General features: G+C 37.1%; 1 protein-coding gene across 1 annotated transcript; it reads left to right on the forward strand. All coding sequences in view use genetic code 11, as the record gives it.

The window, feature by feature from the left end:
• Positions 1–1,295: 1,295 nt before the first annotated feature.
• Positions 1,296–24,643, forward strand: EGR_10117 (Potassium/sodium hyperpolarization-activated cyclic nucleotide-gated channel; the record flags this gene model as incomplete). The annotated part of the gene is made up of 9 exons (XM_024499366.1): positions 1,296–1,741; positions 5,008–5,171; positions 7,634–7,795; positions 8,150–8,247; positions 8,618–8,767; positions 12,248–12,466; positions 18,149–18,295; positions 19,322–19,565; positions 24,423–24,643. 9 exons carry the CDS (start codon positions 1,296–1,298, stop codon positions 24,641–24,643), a joined length of 1,851 nt encoding a protein of 616 aa, XP_024346217.1.
• Between the last annotated feature and the right edge of the window lie 1,655 nt (positions 24,644–26,298).

Genomic DNA, 26,298 nt, shown 5'->3' on the forward strand with positions numbered 1-26,298 from the left:
AAAGACTTGATCCAAATTGCACGTGCTGCAGCAGACGCCTCCGTGTTGCTGTCTCATCTGGGCTGAGTGATTGTGCGCACAGTATAAGTGGCTGTTCAAAGAAGACTCAACTCATCATACTGGCATGTTCACGTACAACAGATTACCAAACACCTCCAACGAAGCCTGATGTGGTTAATCACAGCATTGTTGCTTCATAATGAGGACACTTTCCGCAACTACTTCATCCCATCAACATCTGCGACTGGAAGAGTGAGCGTTTACAACCGTTGTTTATTCACTCCTCCGACATTAATTACATGCTAAATAGCTATTTACAGCAATTATTATCTTTGAATGCACTTATGTCTGAATATAAAATATCCTTAATTGTTACTTGCTAGCAGTTACCTCAGCACAACCCATCCACAACGCGCAATACCATTCTCCATTCTCCCTTTTACTTACATTTCGATTCGTTGCAGCTCTGCATCACCAACAGGAAATAAATGGGAAATGTCGAATTGAGGCCGCGATAACCAGAATGCACTGCTTTGATGTGCATTTGATTTGAGAACGCTTGAACTCTCCACACCAACGAGGCCAGCATAGCATGCTGCCATCCTAAGCATTGGGAAATATTGGAAATAATTCGCAACCGAAATTCTATTGGCTCGTAGGGCAAACATGAAAGGCTTCCTCTCTTACATTCATATCAATGTCAATTCATGCTGCTCTGTGATGAGCCATCCTGCTATACCTCCCTTGTCCATGCTAACGCAATGCGACATAGCACCTCTCTCCGTTGTTGATGCCGGCATTGCTTATGACTACACGAATGCCCACCAGTGCTTATCACTTTGGGAACCACGTCTACTAAACAAATGCAGGAATAGAGCATTCTGGATACGCACTGCTTGTTGCTTGCAGCTATTCTCAGTGTGAGCGATAAGAGGATATTTAAGGTCTGCTTTTGGCAGTGACTCTCTCAAATTGTTGTTCTCAGCAGAGGTGATGATGTTTCTTGTAGTTGATGGGAGAACGTGTGTTCCTCAAGTGGACAGCAGTTAAGTGACGCGGGATCTAGTACCACTGTCAGCAATGAATGGAATGGTCACGACTGCTAGCCACACACGCACGCACACGTGGGTTAAGTGGGCCATTAAATTGAACCAATCCAATGTCGCCTGATTGGCAACCAATCGGTGGCAAACGCCTAGTTTGGTCACTCCTGACTACGTAGTAGGTGGCAGCCGAGGTGATTAAACAAGGCATGTCAGCACACATTCCCCCAAGTTAGGCCCACCCATCAAGCCATGTCCACGGACGAGGATAGCATCCAACGCGGTGGCCCTGTGCCCACTCACGCCACTACCACTATCAGACGCGCCAACTTCGGACACCTGCATATGGATCGTGCATCGAAGGTATGGGAGGACCGCTTCCTCGGCAATCCCACATCAAGTCACTCCTCTCCACACCGAACAGCTTCTCAGGTTATTGGGAAGCGACATAGTTTCGCTGGTCGTCACGTGTCCTCGCATTTCACCAGTTCTGAATCCATACCCACCAATCTGCCCAAATCGCGCTCCCAACTCGGCAGCAGCATGACTAGCATCAAGGAGCATCTATTTGCCATGATCGCACCTGATGACAACAAACTTTGCCTCAAGTTTTTCGGCACCAAACGAGCAGTGCACTTGGAGCAGCAAAGAATGTTTAACCAGCATGTGTGGATCATACACCCATATAGTTGCTTCAAGTAAGTACGAAAATTGCAGTCGATTCCCTTGTACATTTTCATTAGTAATGCTTCATCAAACACTTATTTGCCACGAGAGGTGTGAATTCTCTTAACATTTTGAAGGGGTCCCAACCGTGGACTTTCTGGTTGAAGGTCTGCTGTGTTAAGTAAAACAAAATTGCTTGTTCTTTCGGTGCAAAGATGGGTCGTTTTGCCTCCTGTAAAAGCACACTCACTGAGTGTGGTTAATTTTTATTAAGCAAATAAGTAACTGTTCTTTTGCCTGGTTAATACTGGTTGTCTGTTTTAATGATCGCTTATCCCCACAACTGTAATCTCTTTGATTACAAAGGTGATTGCCTTATGCAACTTTATTCCTGTCTTTCAGACATATGAAAATTTTTTTTGCTTTTCGTTTTGCTGAGGAATATATTACTTACTAAAACAATCGTTTTTGTTCACCACAAAACCCTTTTAACTCAATTTTTATAATATTTGAACGTGTAGATATAAATAGTACTTCCGACCCTTATACTTAGCTATGACATGTGTCTCCGGTAGCTTTTATCTGCACAGGACAAAAGCATTGAGGCTTTCAAGCGGATACATCCACTCGGAAAACAAGGACATTGTTCGCTTTCCCTACTAGGCAGTAAAGTTCCAAAAACATCCTTACAATTATTCAATTTATAGCATTAGAAATAGCGGAATCACTCAAGCGTCTTCTACAAACTGTTCATAGTTAATATAAATGAATTAAACCCATTAAAGCGTGATTAGGCACCAAATTAAAATAACTTTTATTTACTACTAGAGGAAGTTAGATATTACTCCATTTGGGTGAAAGTAGCAGCTGGTGAGCTTGGGACAGCGTTAGCTTAATTTTATTCGAGTAATTTCTTCTGTCGGCAAAAAACATCCAGGTTAAAGTTGCATTCTGGGTAGTCATTTAGCTTTTTGCAAAAATTGTTCTCAAAGAGGTAGTAGTGTGGAGTATCATAAACAACCACTGTCGAATGTATATTTCGGACTTTCACTTTTTCGCCTCATTACACTGCAGGCATTTATAAAAAAGTAGGATATCTATTCTTTGACGGTTTCACAGTAACTCTCACGTGCTGCGTCCTCAGTTCGTAGCTAATATATACCACATAGGACAGTTAAATAAGAGATAAGATAATATCTGGCTTTCCCAAGTGATAATTTTGAGGAACGCGCAGCGACCTAATAATTCCAGGCTTATAATATGTCGTAGGCTGCGTACAAGGTTATTTGTGGAACTATCCACTTTAGTGAATTCAATGCAGGCTTCCCTTGGCGGTGACTATCCAGCATTAGCTTTTCTGTCATTAGAAAAAAGTTCACGCTTGCACTAATATAAATTAAGTGTATTACTAAAACTAAATGAAGAAATTCTTCTATCCTAACAATCTTTTTTTAATAAAGCTTCATTACATACCCAAAACATGAAGTTAGGGTGAACTCAGGACAGTATTTCATACAAATTTGGGAAGGTATAAAGTGTAATCTGCAATATACGCGCATCGACTGGCTCTACAAAACGATACAAGTGAACTAATACGATCTTAAACTAATGAACGTTCAAATTTTTATTGCAAACCTAAAGAGCAAAATTTTGATGCAGTCCTCACCAGGGTCCTTTATTTACTGTCCAAAGTTGATGTTTTATAGACAAAATCAACAAAATTCTTCAAATTGTTTTGCTTTGTAGGGAAAATAAATTTTAATATTGCATGCGGGACTTTTGGAAGCTGTCGTACAGAAAAGATCGAATGCACAAAATAGTAGGATCGTAAGACAAATCGGTGTAGCTCTGCGATCCTGACGCTTTCCGAGCAGAAAGGAGTCACTTTCAATTTTTTGGGTATTATTTTCCCTAGAATCATCCACTAGTATTGCGCACATCTCTTAATACACTGGTTTATTTTATCCAAGTTATAATCAATGCTGCAGTCTTTTTATGCTTTTAGGGTTATTTTCTTCTTACTTGTTTAAAAATATTTGCCATTGTACTTGCGCATTTTAAGCTGTCTGCTCCAAATAACTTATTTTTTCTCCGCTTAAACGATTTGCATTAATATATTGGTAATTAACCTTTTTACTTGACAAAACACAGCTGTACTTTTTATTTTATAATGGGTGACAGAATAACCTCAATTTCGTATCTGCATGACCGAATTTGACATACGGTTCTGTGCTCTTCTTATGCAGTAGTTGGAGGGATACACAATGTGCATACTTTTGGTAGTAGCATCTACATCTGTGCGAAATGATATATGTGACTCTTGGTTATTGAAAATTAAAAAACAAATCTGAATACTTTGGTCACATGCTTTTTAGATACTTTGTAGTGACATAATTACAATAGGCATAAAATTTCCTGATATAACTGTATGATGAAGGAGAGCCCAAAGGCCATATCTAGGTGTTACTTATCTGAACTTGAAATATCACGTTTACATTAGCAAAATGTCATTTTTGTGCAATATCTCCTGCCTTCTACAAAACCGTTCGCCTAAAACTACTGTTCTAATAAAACTACTTGGTTTTACTGGAGGTGAAAAAAATCTAAAATATATAAACTTAGCTCTATCAAAGGATGTGAAAGAAGACATCGGTTCGGAATTTTACAGTAAAAATCAACCAATTTTTTGTGCATTTAATTCATCTTTAAAGTCATACTAAACAAACTACAAATTTTAGACAGTGCATTTTTACTCCTGAGCAACTACACCGCATTACTATGGTAAATTATGGCGATAAATCGCAGAATATTTGACAATAAAGAGCAGCTTTACAGCCTGGTGAAAGTATTTTTCTAGCCCGTAGGCTTCTGGTCCTGCAAAAGCTCCGTTGGACAAGCTATAATTCTTTAGAAATATTTTTAAAGTGCTACGCCTTTAAAAGGATTGAGGCTTCGATTATCGTTTAAATGACATATTTTGACGTAATGCTGTTTCCAATTAATAGACCTTATTCCTTTAAATTGGGAATATGATCCCAAAAGTCAAAATTAGACTCAAGTTTCATAAAAGCCATCAATTTGTTCCTTGATTCATTATATTGTTTATTAAGCTCTAAAGCTTTCCTTCCCTTTTTTTCCACTCATCTACCAAATTCGTAGTAGTTTTGATGACATCATCGTCTTTAGAACACGCAAGGTACGTAATTCCAATTTGCTTAAAGTTAACCATCAGTTTTTCTCCCCAAAATTGGTTATTGAGTTAAAGGCTTGTTCTACAAAGTTTTGTATTTTATAACAGAATTTACTGGAACATAACAATGCTGGTTTTGCTGATAGCAAACCTCGTCAGTCTGCCTATAGCGATTGCCTTCAATCTGCGCTACCGAAGCCCTGTATGGCTGTGTTATAGTTGCTGTTCAGATGCCCTTTTCCTCGTAGATATTGTGGTCAACTTCAGAACAGGTTAGTTTATGGCGTAAAGAAATGTTTGCGACAAACATATTTAACAGATGCTTAAATATTATTTATTACATGCATCCGTAGATAATATATCCTCTCTTGCTTGTAAACCTATATATTTTAAAGTAGATATGCCTATTATGTCATTTTATCGAAGTACAATTTGTCTAGCGCTATGTTTACGAACTACACCACAAATGCAATATTTGTAGAAATAATTATGAAATGGATTAATTCAATCATTGAAAAATGTTGTAGTGTTTTTTAGTTGTGCAAACCGTTTCAGCCGAGACACTGCATACTGCAGAAGTATGCTTCGAAACTCTCGAAGCTTAAATAATCACTCTCGTTCAGATGGCAATTTATTAAGCCAAAGTGGGTGTCTGTTTTAAACTTTCCGCGTTAAATCGATTGATGTTAACTAAAAAACTAAGCAAATGTAACCAATAAATAACAGGTAAAAGTCAAGCCATTAAGTGAAGTTTTAACTGTTTCCGATTTTTCGAACATCAAAAACTAAGAGAAGGGTAAATTACACTCAACATCGACTAAGTCGGTCCATATTCCTCTTTATAATCAAAAGGAGATTAAAATAGCACTACTTTTGTGATTCAGCATGTAATCAAACACGGATTTCAATGTTAAGTTGGTCTATGTTTCGCGAGGTGTAAGATAGTTTTTGTTTTTCTTGCACTTTGTAAATGTGAAAAGTAAAATACTCCTCTGCAATATTTATTGGCACTTATTTGATGAATGTCGCTGTTTTAGGCGCTTTCATAAGAGGTCACTTTTAGATTAAACTGCGCCAGCAACACTGGTGATTTGGTAAAGTGACCGAGATTGGGTTATCCAAATGGCAAATAAACTTGCCTTGACTTATCAATTTTGTTTTTCCTGTACAACCTTCGTAATACCCGATTGTAATTGAACTCCCTTCCGCTTTCTAAATGTCGTAGATTTTATCCACCGACAGGCCCCATCAGATTTTGCTGGAAATCCCACATAGTATTTATTTTACATTCTGAAAAATAAATATCAAGAACGTATTGACATATTTTAGAAATGTAGTCTTTGTAAGGGTGTCCTTTTGACCATAATCTGACCTTACTGAATTCGTTTACGCATGAAGTTAATAGTTAGACTTACGTGTGTGGGGTGTGGCACAATGCATTCATTTTAGAATATCTTATTATTTATTGGTATAATGAGGTGCAGTGGTGTATAGTACTTATTATTTGTTTAACTTCATCCGCACTACTTTTCGTGCTAAGAAACCAACAGGGGCGGTAACTTTTACTAAAGCATGAAAAACATCACAAATGAACAAATTTGTTAACGAAATATTTCGTTCATGTCCTTACTAACTATCCCGTGCGACTAAATTAAGCACTATATATTGGCTTAGTTTTAGCAACAATTTACAGTCAATATTTCAAAATGAAATTAATAATCCACGTAACTTCTAATTTCTTATCAGTTTTTTCTGTTATGCCAATTAGAAGCGTCACAAACCAACTCTCAAGAACCTTTTCTAGGACGAAGCTGAATGGGGTCTAGTAAAAATGGCAGCGGACGCAAACATTTGACCCAAATTTCCATGGCTTTAGTCCAACAGGGTGTTATTTTTGGACAATAAAAATAAGCAGCCATAACCCTTTCTGTAATGCACCTCTTTCCTTATTGCAAGTTATAAAATATGGGCAAATTAATACAGAAAATGGGATATGTTCTTCATTTCTGAAGCATTCAGAGCATTATCTTACCAGTGTAGGATCGAGAAGCACGACACCATTCCTCGACGAATAACTCCAAGCATCTTTGGCCAGAGGGGTACTAGGTAATGTTAAGAAAGGGCTTGTTCATTGTCACCTTTGGAATATAGGTTCTATGCACAACAATTGACATCCGACAACTAGTCTACTTTGCATACTCAATTGTTAATACCTTAACAATCCTGAACAGTGTTATTTCTTTGTAGCTGGACTCAAGCTTTAACAAATGCCACAGGAGACTTTTCTGTGTTAGAAAAAATCTCAGGAGGCTTATTTATGTGCTTTCACGCTCCATGTTCCTTCTCATCTAGAACCCACTACTGATGTGTAATGATCCTTGTAAATGCTACGGCAAAGCAACTAACGCAAAGGTCTCTCATCCCACGTAAAGAGAATTCCAGGCTCAATTAATGTCTAATTACTACTTCTTAGCATAAAATACCCAATTCACTCAGACCAAGTAAAGCACATTTACAATGATACACCATGAATCGCTATTATTTCTAGGTTTATTGTTAGCTGAGCAATACATGCATTTATTGCGTAGAGTGTGAGTACACATTTATCAAGTTCATTCAATAGTTGAATAAATAACTGTCAACTATAGGTACATTTTGTATGCATATAGTTAAGTTTTGATGCATTGAACGAGTCGTTTTAGTATGGGGAAAATATAATTAAAAACTGTTGCAGGTTTTGTGCGTGAAAGCATGGCAGATGATATCGTTTTGGAGCCGAGATTAATTGCACGAGAGTATCTGCGGAAGTGGTTCACGTTGGATATTATCTCTTCCCTACCACTTGATTACGTTCTTCTGGCCTTTGACAACGGCACCGAGCAAATTGCACAAGCTGGTATGGTTCCCATTAAGGCAGTTTCTATGTATTTACATTTTTATCCACATTCCCCACCTCAATAATTTACATATTCTGCAATCATAAAGAGTCCCAAATTCCCCAATTCTTGATGTGTACTATGTGTAACATATATGAAAAATTTTGAAAGAAGTCATAACATTCAGATTGAGCTTAGCCTTAAAGTTAGCACTAAATATTGAAATAGGCTTCTATATGGAAAGTATTAGCAACATTCGTTGTATGTCTCCGAGATTTGATGTCATATTTATGCTCCTAGTTAACACGGACGTCAACCTTTCATGAGTCTTGCGTGATCAAGAAAATCAATTAGTCCCTCATTTATTTTCCTAGGCCAGGCACTAAAAATATTCAGGCTTGCCAAACTGCTCAGCCTTTTGCGTCTTTTGCGGTTGTCCCGACTTTTGCGATATGTTGGTGAGTGGGAAAAGGTAAGACCAAGATATCAGGTGCTACTTATGTTTACCAGGCTTCGTTTCTTTTAACAGATAGCTACAATTGTCTTCGTGTTAGAATGCCTTATTGCTGTTGCAAGAACTCCACATTTCGATTCCATACGCGTAACTAACTTGCCGACTGAAAGGACAGTATATTTAACTTATCCCTTTGTAAAGAGGAGTGATTTTGTTTGTTAATCTTAGTACTATTTTTCAAGAAAATATGTGTTGCGATATGTAGGCTGACCCTATTTTGCGTCATCATTTTCGTTCTTTATCTTGTAACGCGATATTTATTTAAATCTTCGATTTGCTGGTGAGACGTGCTAACTTAAGTTACTGAAATTTACTTGTCTTTGTTTAGTTCATGAACATTGCGGGGAAATTTATTGGAATTCTAAAATTGATTCTCTTGATGCTTCTTCTGGGACACTGGAATGCTTGCTTGCAATTTTTTATCCCAAGTCTAATGGACTTCCCCATCGACAGTTGGGTGGCCAAATGTCGACTCCAGGTACGCTCACTTTAAAGAACTTTCTCGGTTCTACAACCCAGTCTTTTCCTTATTTTTCGTTACTGCAAAACAAATTGTCTCCTTAAGTGATTACAGATTTTAACCAATTGGAATCAACCTCATCCATGTTTGGCACACTGTAGTCCTTTATCTAATTTCCGCCAGTAGTTTTAGGTAAATCTCAACTATTTTAAGAACATGCATATTTTCCACGTACAAAATTGGTCTAAAACACATGAAAAATAACTAATTAAGGCTCTCAAACAAAGAATTTATCAAACTAAATAACCATATACTCCTTCAAACTCTAAATTCTGAAAATGGGAAATGCCATATATCTTTGGTTTTGCTTATTTGAAAGAAACTGCTGCACATTATGGGCATCTTTGCCTACGAATGGAAGCTAAGCTCGAAAATGGGTACATTTAGACTACCTGTGATTCAGTTTGCTGCGAATGGCATTAAACCTAATCAAATTAATTTGGGTATGTCATGCGATATTACAGTGGTAGAGGCAAGGATATCCAATCACACCCGAAAATTATTGGCACTGTAATAGTATTAGCCTAGAACGCATCGTGTGCCTCACTGAGATACTGCAACAAACAGGAATAATTCGAATTGGCGGTGGATAATACTCTCCCTACCTATTTTGACTTTTGTGTGCAAGTGTATCCGTGTAGGAGCAGCTTCGTTAACCCTTATTTGTACATGTTACATTCTTTGGATACTTCCCCTTTTGTTCCTGTGGTTTTTCTTCCGTACATCTTTGTTCTCAACAAAAATGTATTAACAGCAGTTACGCTATCTACACGTGCATCCATGAATGCTGTAATAAGATGTGGATACTTTTCCAAGTTGAGGGTAATACAGTGATATTTCATCGTATAAAAATAAATTTCTCATGACTGCATTCGATGGTTTGGTTATTAGTAACTGTCAACTTCTTGCAAAATCATCAGTTTAATTTTAAGTAAAGGTTCATTGAAAAGGCCCTTTGCATAAACCTGAATGATAGACTCTCTTATAATTCGAGTACGGGGTCTTGGGTAGATGGGAGGAAAAATGCACCTAAAATCATCAAATCCGATTGCTATGTGTTAACCAGATTCCATCATCAAATCCAAATATTTTAGCCGGTGTTTTCGATTTTTAATGAGGCGACGCAAATTTATGCGCTGTATTTAGCGATGGTGCAGTCAAAATTACATGTTTCATCTGCAACATTTTCTATGCAAATATTTTGACAACTTTTTGAGTTTTCGTTTATACCACAATGCATTTCACTCTTCGTGAATTAAAAGATAAACTTTCTTGCCGCTTCGTTTGTTTTTTTTTGAAACTTATGCCATTTCGCTAATTTCTAGACGCCTATCAATGGTACACTTTAAATCACCAGGGAAAACAAATGCATCTATCAACCTGCAAACCACTCCTGTGAGAAAAAATAGCAATAAAATCAGATTTTTCACACTGTCAGATCTACCGCCGTAAGCTGGGGTGATTTATTTATGTCTGAGCATCTAACTCACTTTTTTCGGGTCATTTTTTGATCTTGAAGTGGGAAGGAAGGTCAATCCCCAAATCATAACCAAGTTTGTGAGGTTTTCTTTAAGGTGCATCCAATAAAATGGATCTGCGTTGTTTAAAATTTCATAAGTTCTATTTTTAGTTCTGAGAGATTTTCCTACCTGTGCATCATATATTAAACATTATACATCAAAAATGGTATCGGCATTTGTTATCAATGTTACGCAAACCGCAATTATGACTGAGGTCATTCCCGTCAGCACGACACCGTCCAGAAATTAAAGCGTCTGAACTCGATAGGCAAAAATGACATACTTTGAATCATTCAAAAGGTCGTATTCGGTGCTGCTTTCTTCTCAAAACATGCGTATGGTAGATTTGTAGATTCACATTTATTCTGTGCCCAATTTAAAAACAATTTGGAAGATGTAGTCCTTCTCATTGCACGTAAAACCACAGTATATACACTAACAAGATTGCCTTTCATTCAACAAGCGGGAATCTATTTGCCATGTTGATTTTGAATCATTCCAATGGATTGAGTGTTAAACCTGCGTATCACTATTTGGATTTGGCACAAAGGTACACCCATTAATTGCACGTATTCGGAGCAGTGTATCGCAATACTTGCCCTTAATGAAGTAGCATATTTCCGACAGTTCATAATCAATTCAAAGCTTCTCTGTGTTGCAAATCTGCATGTCCCAATTTTAGAACACACTATATTTTACATACCTTAACTCCTTTAATGCAGCATCTCGTGTGAGTTTTAAAGTGACTGTGAGCTTCATATATAGGCATTATTCCCTACGTTTTATTCACTAACAATTATTTTTGGCACAATAATAGGGTTTAGTGTAATTTACTTAGGACTAATTAAAGGATTTAGAAAAAACCTTCCTCGCTAGTTAATCACTGCACTTATATTAGTGAGTTATTCTGAGACTGATGCCAAACAGTATGTTGGTCTGTTTCGACTTCAAGTTTTAAGGTTCTTATTTAAAGTGGATGCTCTATAATTGCTAATGAAATTCATGCGCATCAAGAGGCCCTATCACTATGTAATTGCAGTAAGTTCGTCCATCCACTCAATAAATTTAATAGGCACTCTTAAGAAAGCAATTTTTGTTGCTAATAATGTATTCAAAAAACTCCCTTTTATGTTTTACATTCGTTAAGATTTTCGAAATCCCATTAGAGCTTCTACACTTTTAAAATTACGGTAAGGTAGTTCCACCTGGTCTATGTTCAGGTAATCTAAGGTTCTAAATGCCTGTCTTTTAACACCCTTCGTTTAGGCAGCACACAACCTCGCGATCGTCAAGCGCTTATGTTCGCATTAAAAATGTATCAACGGTTGGAAAATAAAATTTCTTGGTTTTATTGTGCAAGTACTTCATCTTGGTTCTAAAATACGTGAAACTTTTTATCACAATCTCTTTTTCTTTGCAAAAGATTCAAAGTGCATTTTGATAATTTGTGGCTAGCTTTTAAATCCTGGAAATTTTCATTTTCTGAATTTTTAAATGGGTGATCTTTCCAAATGCATCATTTCTTTGCACTGAATTTGACAACTAGCCTAAGCTTTTAATATAGACCACTATTTTCATGCGTTATTCTTTTCTCTTTGGACTGCCTTTAAATCTGTTCAAACAGGAATTGTGGAAACGAGATTTTCCTGACGCACTCCACGCGACTATCTAGTAAATACGATAGGTGTATATGACACATAATCTGATCATTGTCCATTCTCTAAAAAAACGAGTAACATTAGGTATAGATAAATGAGCGACAAACATTTCCGTCACAGACAAAGTTTTTTGTTTTAAAAATGCCAATGTCAATTTCTGGCATATTTATTCCATGAAATGAGACTCATCTAGAAGTTCTGCGAGCTTAATTAAGGTGACGAACGGGCATGCATTTATAAGTATGCATTATGCCAAATAGAATTCAGACTGGTTTGAGCAGTATACATGGGCGCTGTTCAAGGCACTCTCGCATATGCTCTGCATCGGCTACGGGCGCTTTCCGCCCAACAGCCTTTGCGAGGCATGGATGACAGCGATCAGTATGATGGCTGGCGCCACATGCTACGCCCTAGTTGTCGGCCACGTCGCAGCTCTCATCCAGTCCTTCGACGTTTCAAAGCGGCGATACCGAGACAAAGTAAGTCTGTTGGGGAATGATCCTACTGCCTCTGTTTTGCTGAGCACAGTTTAATGAACGCCCGAAATTGGGACTGGTAAATTCCTATGGGGAGTGGAATATCAGATAATTTAGGTAGGCGGATTTCCACGACAAAGTGAAATCATCATCTTCCCTTTTGTTTTCGCCCTTAATTGTCTACAAACTGTGCCAAGTGTAAACGATTTTGGAGTAATCTGGAATATTCTTAGGCAAACGTATACGTCGTTGTTGTACTTGGCCACATTTAACCTTTTTAGCTAACCCTTCCTATCCCAAAAAAGTCCAAATAGGCTAAATTTGATTGGCCTAAAAGTTTCTTAGACGATGCAACGTTATTTTACCCCACCTTAAATATCAGGAATTTTAGGACATATCCAAAAACTAGGTGGTATTTTTTGTAAATATCGCATAACGTTCTTCGTTGATTATGTACATCACTACCATGGTAAGCTGATTCCATTTCGCTAAATTTATTATGAGCTAGGGGGTGTAAAACTTGGTTTATGTCGCTTACTTGAAGAAGTGTCACAGAGTAGTGAAATACTTTACATCATGCAGGTGTTGACAATGATTGCTCTTCTTAATCCATCCTACGTGTTTTTGTTTCGTATTTTGAAATGCAGTCTTAACTTAGTAAGTGCAGAAAGGTAGCTTCAAAACCCCCTTTACAACTCCCTTTCTTCTACATATTTGTTTTGTTTTCAAATGCCGTTAATCTAGTACGGTTAATCACCAAGATATTGTAAAATAAATATCTCTACTTACCGGACTTGAGAGTGTTTTTTTCCATATTACGTGAATACATACATCTAATCTAACTGGGATCTTGTATGCTCCTGTGATTACAAATATTCTCATAACACCTGTGTAATATTGTTGGCCGCTTGAATGCGTCCCCACTGGCACTTGTGCATAAGTCAGTGACTTTTGTTCTCTTATTCATGCGCGTTTCGTTCTGTTTCATTATTTAATCAAAAACTCCCTAATTAAAAAAGTAATAGAATAACTTATTAGAATTCGTTTTTTCTCGCTTATTGTAGAAACCGGTTTGCATTGCTTTCTTGGGAATTTTTCATTGAAAGCGTAATTTGAAAGACTCATACGCCTTGTTTTCATAATAAAGGGAACCAGGAGATAAGTTTCTCAGCAGTTTCTGTTATGAATGCGTAGTTTAGGTTGTTGCATTTTCGCCTGTTCATAAATGCAAATTGTAAAGCACCGGAGACAAATATGGCTCAAAAGGCTGTAAAATTCTTCAGCTATTTTCGATAGAAGGCGAAATGTCACTGAGAAATAAAAACACAAAACACCACTTGAAGGTGAAACCGCTTTTACAAGTGTACCATTCCAATACAAAAGTACGTCCTATTCGGTTGAGTTTTTTCATATAAAACATCCCTTCTCTTAATAAAAGTGGTCAGGCTATCCAGCAACCCGCATTCAGAGCACCTGGAAATCACTTCCTTCTTTAGCGATGGATACAGCCTGCATTTATGCCGCAATAAGTGTGTTGGTCTATAAGCGGCTCCTTTTATATGCAGAATTATAAAGTGAGTGATTAAAGGTGATTTTTAGGGGGATTACCATGAAACCCTTTTTGTTTCCCGAAGGCAACACACGTCATTTTTAGTCTGTGGTTTTTCGACGTTGCATGCTTAGTATACGCTTAAAAGCAAAATAATAATAATCAGAAGCTCCATTTTACCATAACTTTTGTAAGCATCCAACGTTCTTACATGTGCTGAACTAAGCGTCTGCACTCACATCCCCTTTCATCGATCCAAAAATAAAGTTTTGTATTTAGTAGAAAAATTGTGGCATAGAAATATTTAGTCGGTATTGTAAATTGCGTTTTTAGTAATTATCGGAAAAGCACCGTAGAATTCTTTACTAGCCTCGTTTATTAAGAAGGTTTCGCTAAAAGAAGGTGAAATTCACTTGGCATGAGGTTATTGGATGTATTTGCTCTTCAAATCGTGAATAACGTTGGCCATAAACCACAATCAAGAAATGTGGAAGTACAACTTAGATATCCAAGAAATGGATGGGAGCTAAACAGGACAGGAATACTATATTTGGTAGTTTCTAACAAAAAACTGGAACATCGGAGTGACCCCACTTCCAGCACAAAAGCTTTTGATGCGCATGGATCGTTTTATGCAGCAACCGGCTTTGCGTTTAGTCCGATCTTACAACATGTTTTGCTGTTTACATAGTTCTGAGACAAAGGCGTCAGTTTTGCCTAAAATAACAAAGCACCTTCTGGTGAATGTTTCATTTGGGGGATAAAGAGAATTATTATCATCTCCACATTTGATAACAACTAAATTTATAATTTATTAATGCGACGTTTATGAATGCAGGCAAACATTCTTCGATGGATTCGATTTTATGCAAAACCCTTTTTACTTCAGTTAACGACACCAAAATTTGTTCAGCTCTTGAAATAATTCAGATTTTCTGCAAATATGGTTAATGAAATGTCTTTTCAGTAAGGCACTTCCGTAGGTTCGCTCATCCCTGTCGTAATTAAACACTTCAAGATCGAGTTTTCTGACACACCTTTGTTAAACAAGATACATGAACTATATTTGTGTGTGTAACAAAGGAGAAAGTTAAATAGGTTATCCATTTCCGGCACATTCTTAGGCCTCTGCACCCGAGATGTTAATGCTATAAACTTCACAGTAAATATGGGAAAATTCGAATTTAGTGACTCATTTAACTGTAAAAAACCGACCTTAAAGAAAGTACAAGACCTTGTCGTCGCTTTATGTCTTGTCTGTTTAAATCACCACAAAATGGATCTATTTTATTTACCATTGCTAAAATTTTAGCGACAAAATTTAAAGATATATGCCTACGTTCCATATTTTAACTTATTTTACCTCGAAACAGGGTTTAAAGGAGCTTTTAGCTTCTTAAAAGCAAGATCCTATGCTTGAAATAGCAACGCGAGTCATCATGCAGTATTCTAGTGAATTTTTTGTGCATATTCCTTAAACATTTCCATATTCCTTCGCCTAAAGTTATAGTGACTTGTAACTTTTACCAGCCTCAAGGTTAACCAGTGATGCCATTTGAAAAATCCATTTTTTGCGGAGGAAAATTATTTAAACAGCCTATTTTTAGCAAAAATCTGGTGTTATTTAAACTGAACTAAATGAAAATATACTGGTTCCTTCTGTTCTGAATCCATTTATCGAATTTCACAGCAGAACTAAAAGCAGGTGACTTTGTTTTAGAATATCTACTGTCAGCAGACATCCAAGTAGCCGGGACTTGCATGTTTAGAATTAGAGCATCAGTTCCATGTCACACTGACGCCTTTTAAAACATCAGTTTTTAGACTTTTGATAATCAATGTAAGATCACGCTACAATCTTTGATACTTTTAATCATCTCAGCTTAAATCATGACTTTTTCGTCGTTCTTCAACGCAAGTTTTGTACTCAGGGTGGATCATTAATTCAAAGAAATGAGCATATAATTATGGGCATCTCCAGTAATAATATCACTAACGTCTTCATTGTCGTGACAGTTTTATTGACTTGGATGTGGTTTTGTGGCGCCATTCAATCTCCTTGGATGACTGCAATAAAAGTAAACTAGAGATTCACTAATCAAAGCTAACTTTATTTCCCTGAATCTTAAAAGCTTAGACACATTTTTGGAATTCGCCAGAATTGTAGGGTTTGATTTTATTATAGATCAACCGTTTTTTCTTTGATAATGCATTACTAAGTTTAAAAGAGTTTCTCCTCGTACTTTTAGCTACTCCTGCAACGATACTGATTCCTTCCTTCTAAGCATTTGGAAAAGGACTTTTAACCCTTTATATCGGCATGCTTAACATTTAATAATTTTCGGACTTTAAATCCATTCCCATCTGCTATTATATAGTGGAAGGTTCGTAACCACTTCTTGCTCTTGTTTTACTTATGCTATTCAATATTTCAAAGAAAGAGCAAATGCTTTTGTGTTATATGGGTAAATGTGAAGTAGTACCTTGTGTATACATTGTAACAAAGCAATCTTGCTTTAGTTGATTGTACTATTCTAGTGCTAATGGCACTGTTTTTGTTAGTAATCCATGCAAATTCTAAATACCGCCAGTATTTTTTAGTCCCAGAATTTCATCTTAACAGACCAAGACTGATGGTCTCTTTTTTGAGGGATAAACTTTACGCCAATTGATGAATATGCCATCATCATACCTTATAGCAATCGGTTTATAGTGAGTAACTCTAATTTGCATCAAGTTGACCTACTGAGGTCATAAAGTGGTTCAGCTTACAGACTTCAAAGTCTTGACCTCACTAGTAGCAGCCGATTCGATTTAGTTGGGAGGCGATGATAAGTTTATGTTAAAGATCTTATTAACGAATAGGGCTAGTCGAAATAGAAGAACGCGAATCTGATTTTCACTTGATTTTTTTTCCAAAACTAGTTCGACGTTATTTGGAACAGTTTCCCCCCCAGCTAAGTTTGGAGGAATTATTTGCATATTTCATCACCAATCGGGTGCTATTAAATAAACCCCATATGCCAATTTACCCGTCAAGATATGCTTCAAGCATATAATCGAATGATATTTTGATGTTAGGACCAGAAATCGTGAGTAATCAATTACATTCCTGAAAATGTGTGAAATTGCCTATACTTAGCACTGAATTTGGCAGAGTATGATCCGCGTTATGCTCTTATGATTATGACATGACTGCTTCAATAGTGTTAGGCTGCATTTGGCGGTTACATTTTGAAATGAGAATGCGATTGAATGTTGCGCTACCACGACACCATTATCGCCATGTAGACGGCTTGATCTAATGACGAAGTAGATGTTTGATGAAATCGTCACAGACCGTGAGCTCGTCAATCGTTCTATTGAGACAGATAATTTTTCCAAAGAGTGTCACACAAGTGTTTTGAGCCCATCTTCCAAGAAGATAAGCTGTAGCGGAAGAGAACGCACTATTAGATCGTTTGAATAAAGAGAGAAAACTAAAAATGGTACGACTGGTATTGAATCATTCTGTCAAATTTTAAACAATATGAACGGACTATTTGCCTAAAATAGATATTGGGATATAGACTCGTCAAATTTGCTTGTACTCAGGCAATACAAATTATGTACATTCTCCGCCCAAATAAATTCAGATGCCGTTGCTAATTTTGCTTTAAACTATGGCCTGGAGCACGATCATGCAATTTAGCTCACCATCAAAGCCTAATTGCATTAAATTATGTTTATAGCCTGGACTTTCGATGGTTGCTGCGGTCTTCATCCTCCATTATAGGCAGTGGAATTTGAAAGCAATAATAACTTGTATATTGTACTATCTATTGACAGCTGGTCACATCACTTTCTTCGACTCTTTGGCATTTACCACGTCTTAATCGAAAAACAAAAGGAAGGCTAATGCTGCGCTAAGAAAGAGTGATGCAGCATTAACGCACACACTGAAGTAGACGAATTTTCAAGTACTTCAGCTCATTTTTGCACGCATTAGAGCATGCCAAAATGGTATCGGATGATTCTAACAACTGACAAGGAATTTGGATTAAATAATTGCTTGTGCACGTAATAAGTCTCGTCCCTTCGCTTCTGATTGTGGAAATAAATTCATACCTAGCACACATTGGTTTTTTTGCATTCAGATGAAACAGGTGGAAGAGTATATGTCCTATAGGAAGTTGCCAAGGGAGCTTCGAAACAAAATAGTGGACTACTACGAGCACCGGTACAACGGAAAGTTTTTCAATGAAGTGGAAATACTCCAGGAAGTTTCCGAGTGCGTCCGAGATGTAGGTTTAATGAGTTTCTTAAATATCACAACAAATAATGCATGTCTCATGCTATAGTGGTGATATATGCCTTACTCGACAAGCTGCAGTTTTTAATTTATGAATTTGAGCGAATTTATTCCTTTTGAATTGAGGCCTAGGTAGAAATGACGTCATAAACTAATGTGTCCCCTTCTTTACAATATAGGTATTTACCATTGACTGTGTGAATCGCATTAAGATAACACAGCCTACGCCAGTACTCTATCTTTAGCGCAAATTCTTCCACATAAAAATATAGTCAACCTGATACCTTGAGTCAAACACAGTTATGTGGCAAAGTAAACTAGAAAAGTGACTTTATTTCGTTGCATTATTTTACATTCTTGTTATCGAAAGAGCCAATCAGTCGCCTTTGGTGATATTTCTTGAGAATCGACTTCAAACTGCCAGCCACTAGACCTATATTTGGGAAAGAAATTGAGCATCTTGGATAAAATTATTTATGAACATCATTAATTTAAACAGAGCCTCGTAATTTTTCGGATATACAACTGACATCTACCACTTTTAACGGAAATATTTTTACCTCTACTGAACGTCAGGTCGTAAATTCAATGTTCCTTGTAAGCGCCTTTCATAAAGTTTTACTTGTAATACTGCTAAACGCTAGCTTCTTATGACCCATTCTAGCGCAAAGTAGATGCTAGTAAATGCTTTTTACATTTGGTAGATAACGCCTTAAAGGTTATTATAATCCGGCTGTAATTTAGGCAACTTTGTTTCCAAGCATCATTCATCAAACGACAATGAATTATTTGTACTAAACGTTGCGTGCCATAATGTGGTACTTGTCACAGAATTCATTAGCGGGCAAACTGGTATCATGGACCATCTTGAAATAATTTATGTAACAGGATTTATAGTCCTTATTTTTCATAATCCCTATCAACTTTACTAGCAAAATGATGCAGTGTACTTTATTACAAAGGTAAATACTTTAATCTGTATTTCATTAAATGAGAGTCATTTATATTATCTTTTTAGCAAATTATCAACTACAACTGTCGTTCGTTAGTAGCCGCGGTGCCTTTCTTCAAAGACGAAGATGAAAATTTTGTTGTGGATGTGCTCAATCGGCTAAAGTTTGAAGTCTTTCGACCCGATGATGTGATTATTAAGTATGGCACATTCGGTACAAAAATGTACTTCATCCGTGAGGGAACCGTCGACATCGTAATACCCGATGGGAGTGTGGTCAACACTCTCACTGATGGCGCCTACTTCGGAGGTTTGGTTAATTACTACTTTTATGATTAGTGGTAGACTGATGAAATAAAAAGTCCCTTCTATCCTCTGTTTTCAACACTAACCTGCTTATGTCATCACTCTAGGCAACAATTCCCCCCTTTTATGAAACAGCGCTGACTATGACATACATACTCATGAACTGGTTAGCTTGAGATCGCTAGTAGTCACATTGAAGGAAGCAGGCGATTTATTCGTAATCAATTAAGGTATGAAGATTTGTAGTAAACCTTTGAGTAATTTATGCTCAATTAGTCGTAATCATTCAGAGCTCCTCTTATTGATAACTAGTTTCCAATTCGACCGTGTGAAAAACAATTAGAAATAGACATAAGACCTAGAAGTAGGACATTTTTGCAGCATTTATAAACTTAAAATACGAATTATTACTCCCCCTCTTCTGTTTACTTCGTTGTAGCTGCATTTATCTTTACTTGTTTTGGTTTAGTTTATAAAGTGTATCCTTTGGGTTATCTCTATATGACTACTGCTTCCCATTAGACATCTCGACTGCTTCAATATTTGAAATCAAAACTGGAAGCGAACAAAAATAGAAATGTGATTACTTATCTTTAAGACGTGTGTGTACGACTGTCAACTTATATTTACCGGTTTGTCTGTTTTTCCTAACCAACGCTATGTAGATACAGTTTAAATGCTAAACTGTGTAGAATTTCATTTGTTTTCAAAAGAAACTTTATCACTCACTTTTTTCGATATTCTAGTTTTCTGTTTTCTCTCTGCATCACGGTTAAAATTTTGAAAGTTATTATTTGGTCTTGACACGTCAGCTAACTCAAAAACATGGGTTGCTTACCTCAGGATCACTTTGGCGACTATGGCTCAAAGTATTGCAGTGTTGAACAGCTTAACCCTGTGGTTTCATTTGGCCTGCATATGTGCGTGCCTGAGATAATCTTAGTCAAATTTTAATGCATGTGGAAGATTCAACTGTCAGTAAAATTACTTTCCACTTCATCATTTAATAGACAGCAAACTATGTATTGCAGTTACAGGCACTCCAATACTCCGTTTTTTGTCTCGATAGTGTGCTTTATTTATCCGCGAATTTAAGATTGTTATTTGATTTCTAGAAAATTCCACTATTTTCCTAACAAGTAAGCATACTATTATTAACATTTTGCCTTTTTAAACTATAAATATTTCGCCACCTCAAAATCTGAGCAATACTGTAGTGCCCCGATACTTCTCTGAAGACAAAAGAGGACAAAAATGCTCGGGCAGAATATACACATTCGACGCACAGAAGGGCTTGGGGCTACTGGCATAGCTCGGGGGCCATCCTACTGGTAAAGGTGCAATGATGGACACCTAAAGTGGCTTCTTTAAATCAATGTGTCTCCAGTAAATATTCACTAAGTCTCTAAGTATCCTACTAAGCGAATGCTGGCCATATTGCTTACTACTATATTTGAGTTGACGAAATCATACTCATTAAATCGCTCGACTAATCTACCCATTTCGCCAGAAATTTCTTTTCAATCACATAATATTAGCAAAATGAGCTTATTCTTCTTCATCAAACTCACTTTAGGACTGTCACAGATACTCGCCTGTTATAACATCCCTGTGGGTGGTCGCTCTCTCAGCAGTCACAAATTCAGCTGGAAGGCCTGGCTTCCACCCTTCCCCATTCCAATTGATACCCAACCAACCTAGCCTCCACATTCTTATCAAGACAGAAGTGGAATGAAAGTCCAGCTTTTGCCCGCCCTTACTGTCTACGTCTATTTGATTCGTCTATGTCTGCCTAATGGTGTAGTTCTTAATATAGCTTTTTTACTTCTGGTACAGGGTTAGGAAATTTTTGCCGATCGAAAAAGAAAATACCGGTAGTTTTTAGGCTCTTCAAATGTGAACCTGGTTGTTGAAAAGTTTTAAATGCGTAGTAAAATTTCGAGTAGGGTTGGTATACACTGCCAAAAGTTTCAGTTAAACTGATCGAAGATGGGTAAAGATGGCTGTTACTTCTTGTTTTTCCTTCACTCACTTTAAATATTGTAACTAAAATATCAAAAGTTGATTCATCAAGAATATTAGAAATCATTTCATTTTATTTGACATCTGACAGTACTTTACTTATTTTTGGCTTTTACTGCTAAAAAATGCAATGTTTGGTCTTATCAGGCAGTTTAAAATAAAGATAAAATCCCTGCATTAAAAAGGACTAAGTAAAATAGCGGATTTCAGCGGGAATTGGGGCAAATGGCTTCCAAGAGCATAATTATTATGCCATCGCTTAAAGATATTTCGTTTATTTAACAGAAGAACCTAATCTAGTGTTTAAATTTTTCTCAGCGTTTGGTGGGAGCCCAAATGCGGTTTTATAAACAAATAATGCAGCCCGTCTTGTTGTTGCATGTTTTATGGTGCTGCAATAATCTTACTTCGTTCAGTTACATTATTCCGACTTCTCTTTATTGCGCATTTGGAGAGTTTGTGTAGTTTCAATACATTACTAAGCAAAGGCATTATATAGATATTTTGAGGCCATCCGTCCCCTGAATTCACTCTAGGTAAGTTCTAAATTTCATCATCCCATGGCATGGAAAAGTGAATATCACTGCGACTAACTGAAGTGCACATTAACAGGTGCAAATTTGATGTAATCTTCTACATTTTTAAATAGGTCAGACTACTTATTCGCAGTTTCCTTCAAAACCAAAATTAATCAAAGCACTTAACATTGCATTATGTTTGCTATCGGTTCGAAGCTTTGCAGGCCTCTAAGATGTCATAAACTTCTCGTTTGATAAGTAGCTTTCCTGTACTAAAATTAATTGCCGTTAAAATTCGCTCCACTTGGATTTGAGCTTACTCAACGTCTTCCTCCTTCCCCTTTGGCGTGCAGTGCTAGATCTCACTAACTCTTCATTGAAAGGGGGTAATACTTTCGTGACCGTTAACACCCATATTGTTTGGCTACGCATTCGCCGTAAAGGTAAAAAGAAATTTTCTTAAGACTCTATCTAATGTTTTTGTATGAATGTAAAGGTGGTTTAAGACTTGCCATTGTATTGACTTTTATGTTTAGAAAGTGAGATTAATAATTCCTTCACTTAATGTTTGATCGAGCATAGTTAATGCGTATTTTTAGTGCATATGGTTATGCCCTCAATCTCATTTCATGCTCAACTATTCATGTCCCTTTTGTAAGGGCATTAACTTATTAATATATTTTTTCTGTTTCGCAGTGGAAGCTGAGAGCTCTCAAAGTGAAAAAGCGTCAGACCTATTTCGTTTTCAACTGCCCACTAGTTGGTCAACGCGTCGGGGATACCTCTTAACAACTTTAGATATCTAAACAGGGTGCTTATCTAAAGAGCCAGATATTGCACTTCAAAAATGCTAAATTGTCTGGAATTATCTAGTTAAATCAGATCTCATGTTTAAAGCCTAAAGCAAATTCGTAAGAACGACCGAACTAAGTGATTAATTACCCACCGTTTCTATGCTGAAATCACATGAACCTATGGTACTTAAACATAGAATTTAAATGCATTTGTGATAATTAATTACCAGTGACACGAACTGCGTACTTTCCATTCGAAGAGGTAACAAAGCAGTTTCTTGAATAAAATGCATTATTTCTTTAAAATTGCTTACAATTTTCTAAGATATGTGATGTTGGGTTGCATTGAGACCCATCTAGCCTAATGACCTCAAATTTAATGTAGGGTTTTGTTTGTTAAATACGAGTAGTTCACCAGTTAGCAAGGGGATTTTGTATATTTTTAAACATGGACGTTTTACTGATTACCCCTAATAAGCCTATCGTATGGAATGGCACCTTTTTGAAGGGCCATTTTGAAAGATAGAAATACTTGGCAAGGAGACGAGCTTGCCATTTCCATCAAGGTAAAAGACTGTATGTGAGATTTCATGGATGTAAATGAACTTAATTACTATTAATTATCACGGCTTCTTGTTCCCTTATTCACCACCAGTGCATGTAAGTGATCTTGACGACTTTGGCCCTTTAATTTAGCCTCATCTGATGCACACTGTAGCTTTTTTTCGTTCTGTAACCAACTAGTCTTTTGCTTTCTCCCAGATTTTCACAGAAAGCAGCCACTTTTAATTGATTTAGTGGTGTGTATTCAAGAAGGCTTTTCCAAAGTGTGAACGCGAGGGATGATGATTTATTACAATCGTTAGCGATGTTTCCCTCCAAATCTGAAGCACACTCTTTAGGGTATTTCAAAACCCCCATTGATTTCCTAGTGGATTAAATACGAATGAATGCTATTATTTTGAGTAGTGGTCTCCTTTACCTGTGGTATTAATCACAATACTTTAATTGTTTATTTAACTCTCGGTTTCGGTAACTGGGTACTTAGGGCTCCGCCACTGTATCTTCCCTCCAGGAGGCCCGGCCTTCGGGTCCTGTAAGTAGCCCATAAATCTTTATGTAGGTCAAGAATATGCCTTCCATTCCAGCATTATGTCTCCTTTAAGCTTCAGGAAAGTTTCGGAGGGTTACTTATCAACTTTTAATTTTCGTTTTTTGAGTGAATGAGTCATTGTGCGAGAACTTTAAAATCTTCTTCTAAAATTTTCTCCTTGTCAGAGATTTGTTGTAGCAGATTTCGTTGGTTACAAGATATTGCTGTCCAGATGGCTAGTAGCTAACTCCCACTAGTGTGAATATTGTAAGCATGCCTTTTTTGTGGGTGTCCCGATGACTTTTAAACGTTTAAATAGGCCTGGATCACCAGTATTTCAAATAGCTGCTCTGCCCTGATAAAGAAGTTGCCTTTGATGCTAAGAGACATTACGGAGGGCTAAATCCTTCCCTTTTATTTACTTTCTTCTGTAGAGATTGCGGTTCTCACCAACATTCGGCGCACTGCAACGATTCAAGCAAGGACCTACTGTAATCTTTATTCGCTGGAACAGCAGGACCTCTTTGAGGTGCTAAGAAACTATCCTGCAATAAAATCAAAGTTAATGAATGTAGCCGGTGAGAGATTGCAAGCGCTCTCAAAGAAGCGTATCATTGAGAATTGTGGCCACCTCTTCAACAATGAGCCACAGTAGGTTTGGTTTAGAATGTGAGAAAAGAAAACTTATCAATCAAGCAACATTTTATGATATTTTCTATGAAACATCTGCCTCGAAGTCTCCTAAAAATGATATGCATAGGCTAGTGAATCATCGACAAAATTCTTCTCTGAGCATTGATAAAAGTAAAATATTGAGGATACTTCGCTTAGCCCGAGTTAAATTTCCCAGTTTACGTACAGGCATTACATTGATGCGTTTCGTGTTAATTGACCAACGGATTCATTCAGCCGACTCGCAAAAACATTTTATGACAATGAAAAATGGCCATTGTTTAGACAGTGAGTCTACAGTTCTGCAACACAGTAATCGGCAGCGTTTAACTGGTAGCATTGTTTTTTTGCAAATTTAGGGGCACAGCACGACCGCACACTCCATCTAAAGTAATCCATGTAGAGACAGAAATTTCCGCGGAGAATGATTAAACAAAGTGGTTGAGATGATGACAATCGACAAGTGCAGTTCAACTTCGTCTACTTCTCTCCTTATCTCTGTCCTTCTCCACCCGATTCAGTCCAGTTCAACCATCAAGCCTGATTTTCTTCTTTTGACATTTTGTAGTGATCTAGGAAACCCACATTCTGTATATGTGAATCTATTTTGTAAACATCAGAGTACGTGTACACATGCATTTATATTTGTTGATTATAGAATGCCATTGGTTTATTAACGCCATTTATGCATATGTGTGTGACATACGCCAACGCTATCTCAGTAAACCTCACGGTCATTAACTTATTTGAATAGCATGAGTCCGCCGCATGACAACCTAGAGTGGGATGCGTATAACAGAGTGATAACAGACTACTTTCACAGTTCTAATTGCATTGAGTGACTCTTTTATTTAAAATATTTTTTTTTCCTGTCAAAAATATGTTAAGGCCTTTTAGAACGAAGCGTAGCTACTGTAAGGTTCCCAAACCTATTGCACGACCGCTGCCTTTGAACTGTGACTTAGATGTTAACTGCCTGTGATTGCCAAAAAGAATTCACCATGCTTTTTCGTGCGTGGCGACACAATGATGTACTGGTACGGTTCGATTGTTTGAAGGATATACACCTTAATTTCCACCTTGATAGCTTTATTTATTGTTCTAACTATTTACACTTCGCTGATGCAGCGACTTCATCAACTCTACCCCAGCTCTGGTCTCCTGCGCATTTGTTTCTCGTTGAACTACTCATCTTTCAGACCTAAAATTATCAAATCATAGGGCAAATTACAATGCACTTCCAAGCCATATCCTCGACAAACAATTTACTGGTACTCTAGCTTTTTGCACCGCTGATTCAGTTTAACTATGGAGCCCCTAGTTGGAAATTATGATGCTAAATCTACCACTGGCTTTTCACAAAGTTATGTATTGTCACCAACAAAAATAGTCTTACTTCAGATAAGTGTTTAAAGAGGTAGTACACCTCTACGGAACAAAAGAACCAAGAGGTTGTGAAAGCTTAAACTTACCTTGTTAAGTAGTAAAGCACTTCACCCACATAAGTGAATGACTTACCCGTTCAATGCTAAGAAGTGACCTTGTCTAAGAGGTTTAAGATTCAGCACTGGAATAGCAGCAAACGAAGAAATAATGTTTCGTACCTTCTGCATGGAAACCTTGCATTTTTGGCATAAA

The sequence above is a fragment of the Echinococcus granulosus genome, assembly GCF_000524195.1.
Source record: "Echinococcus granulosus chromosome Unknown EG_S00191, whole genome shotgun sequence".
Lineage (NCBI taxonomy): Eukaryota > Metazoa > Platyhelminthes > Cestoda > Cyclophyllidea > Taeniidae > Echinococcus > Echinococcus granulosus.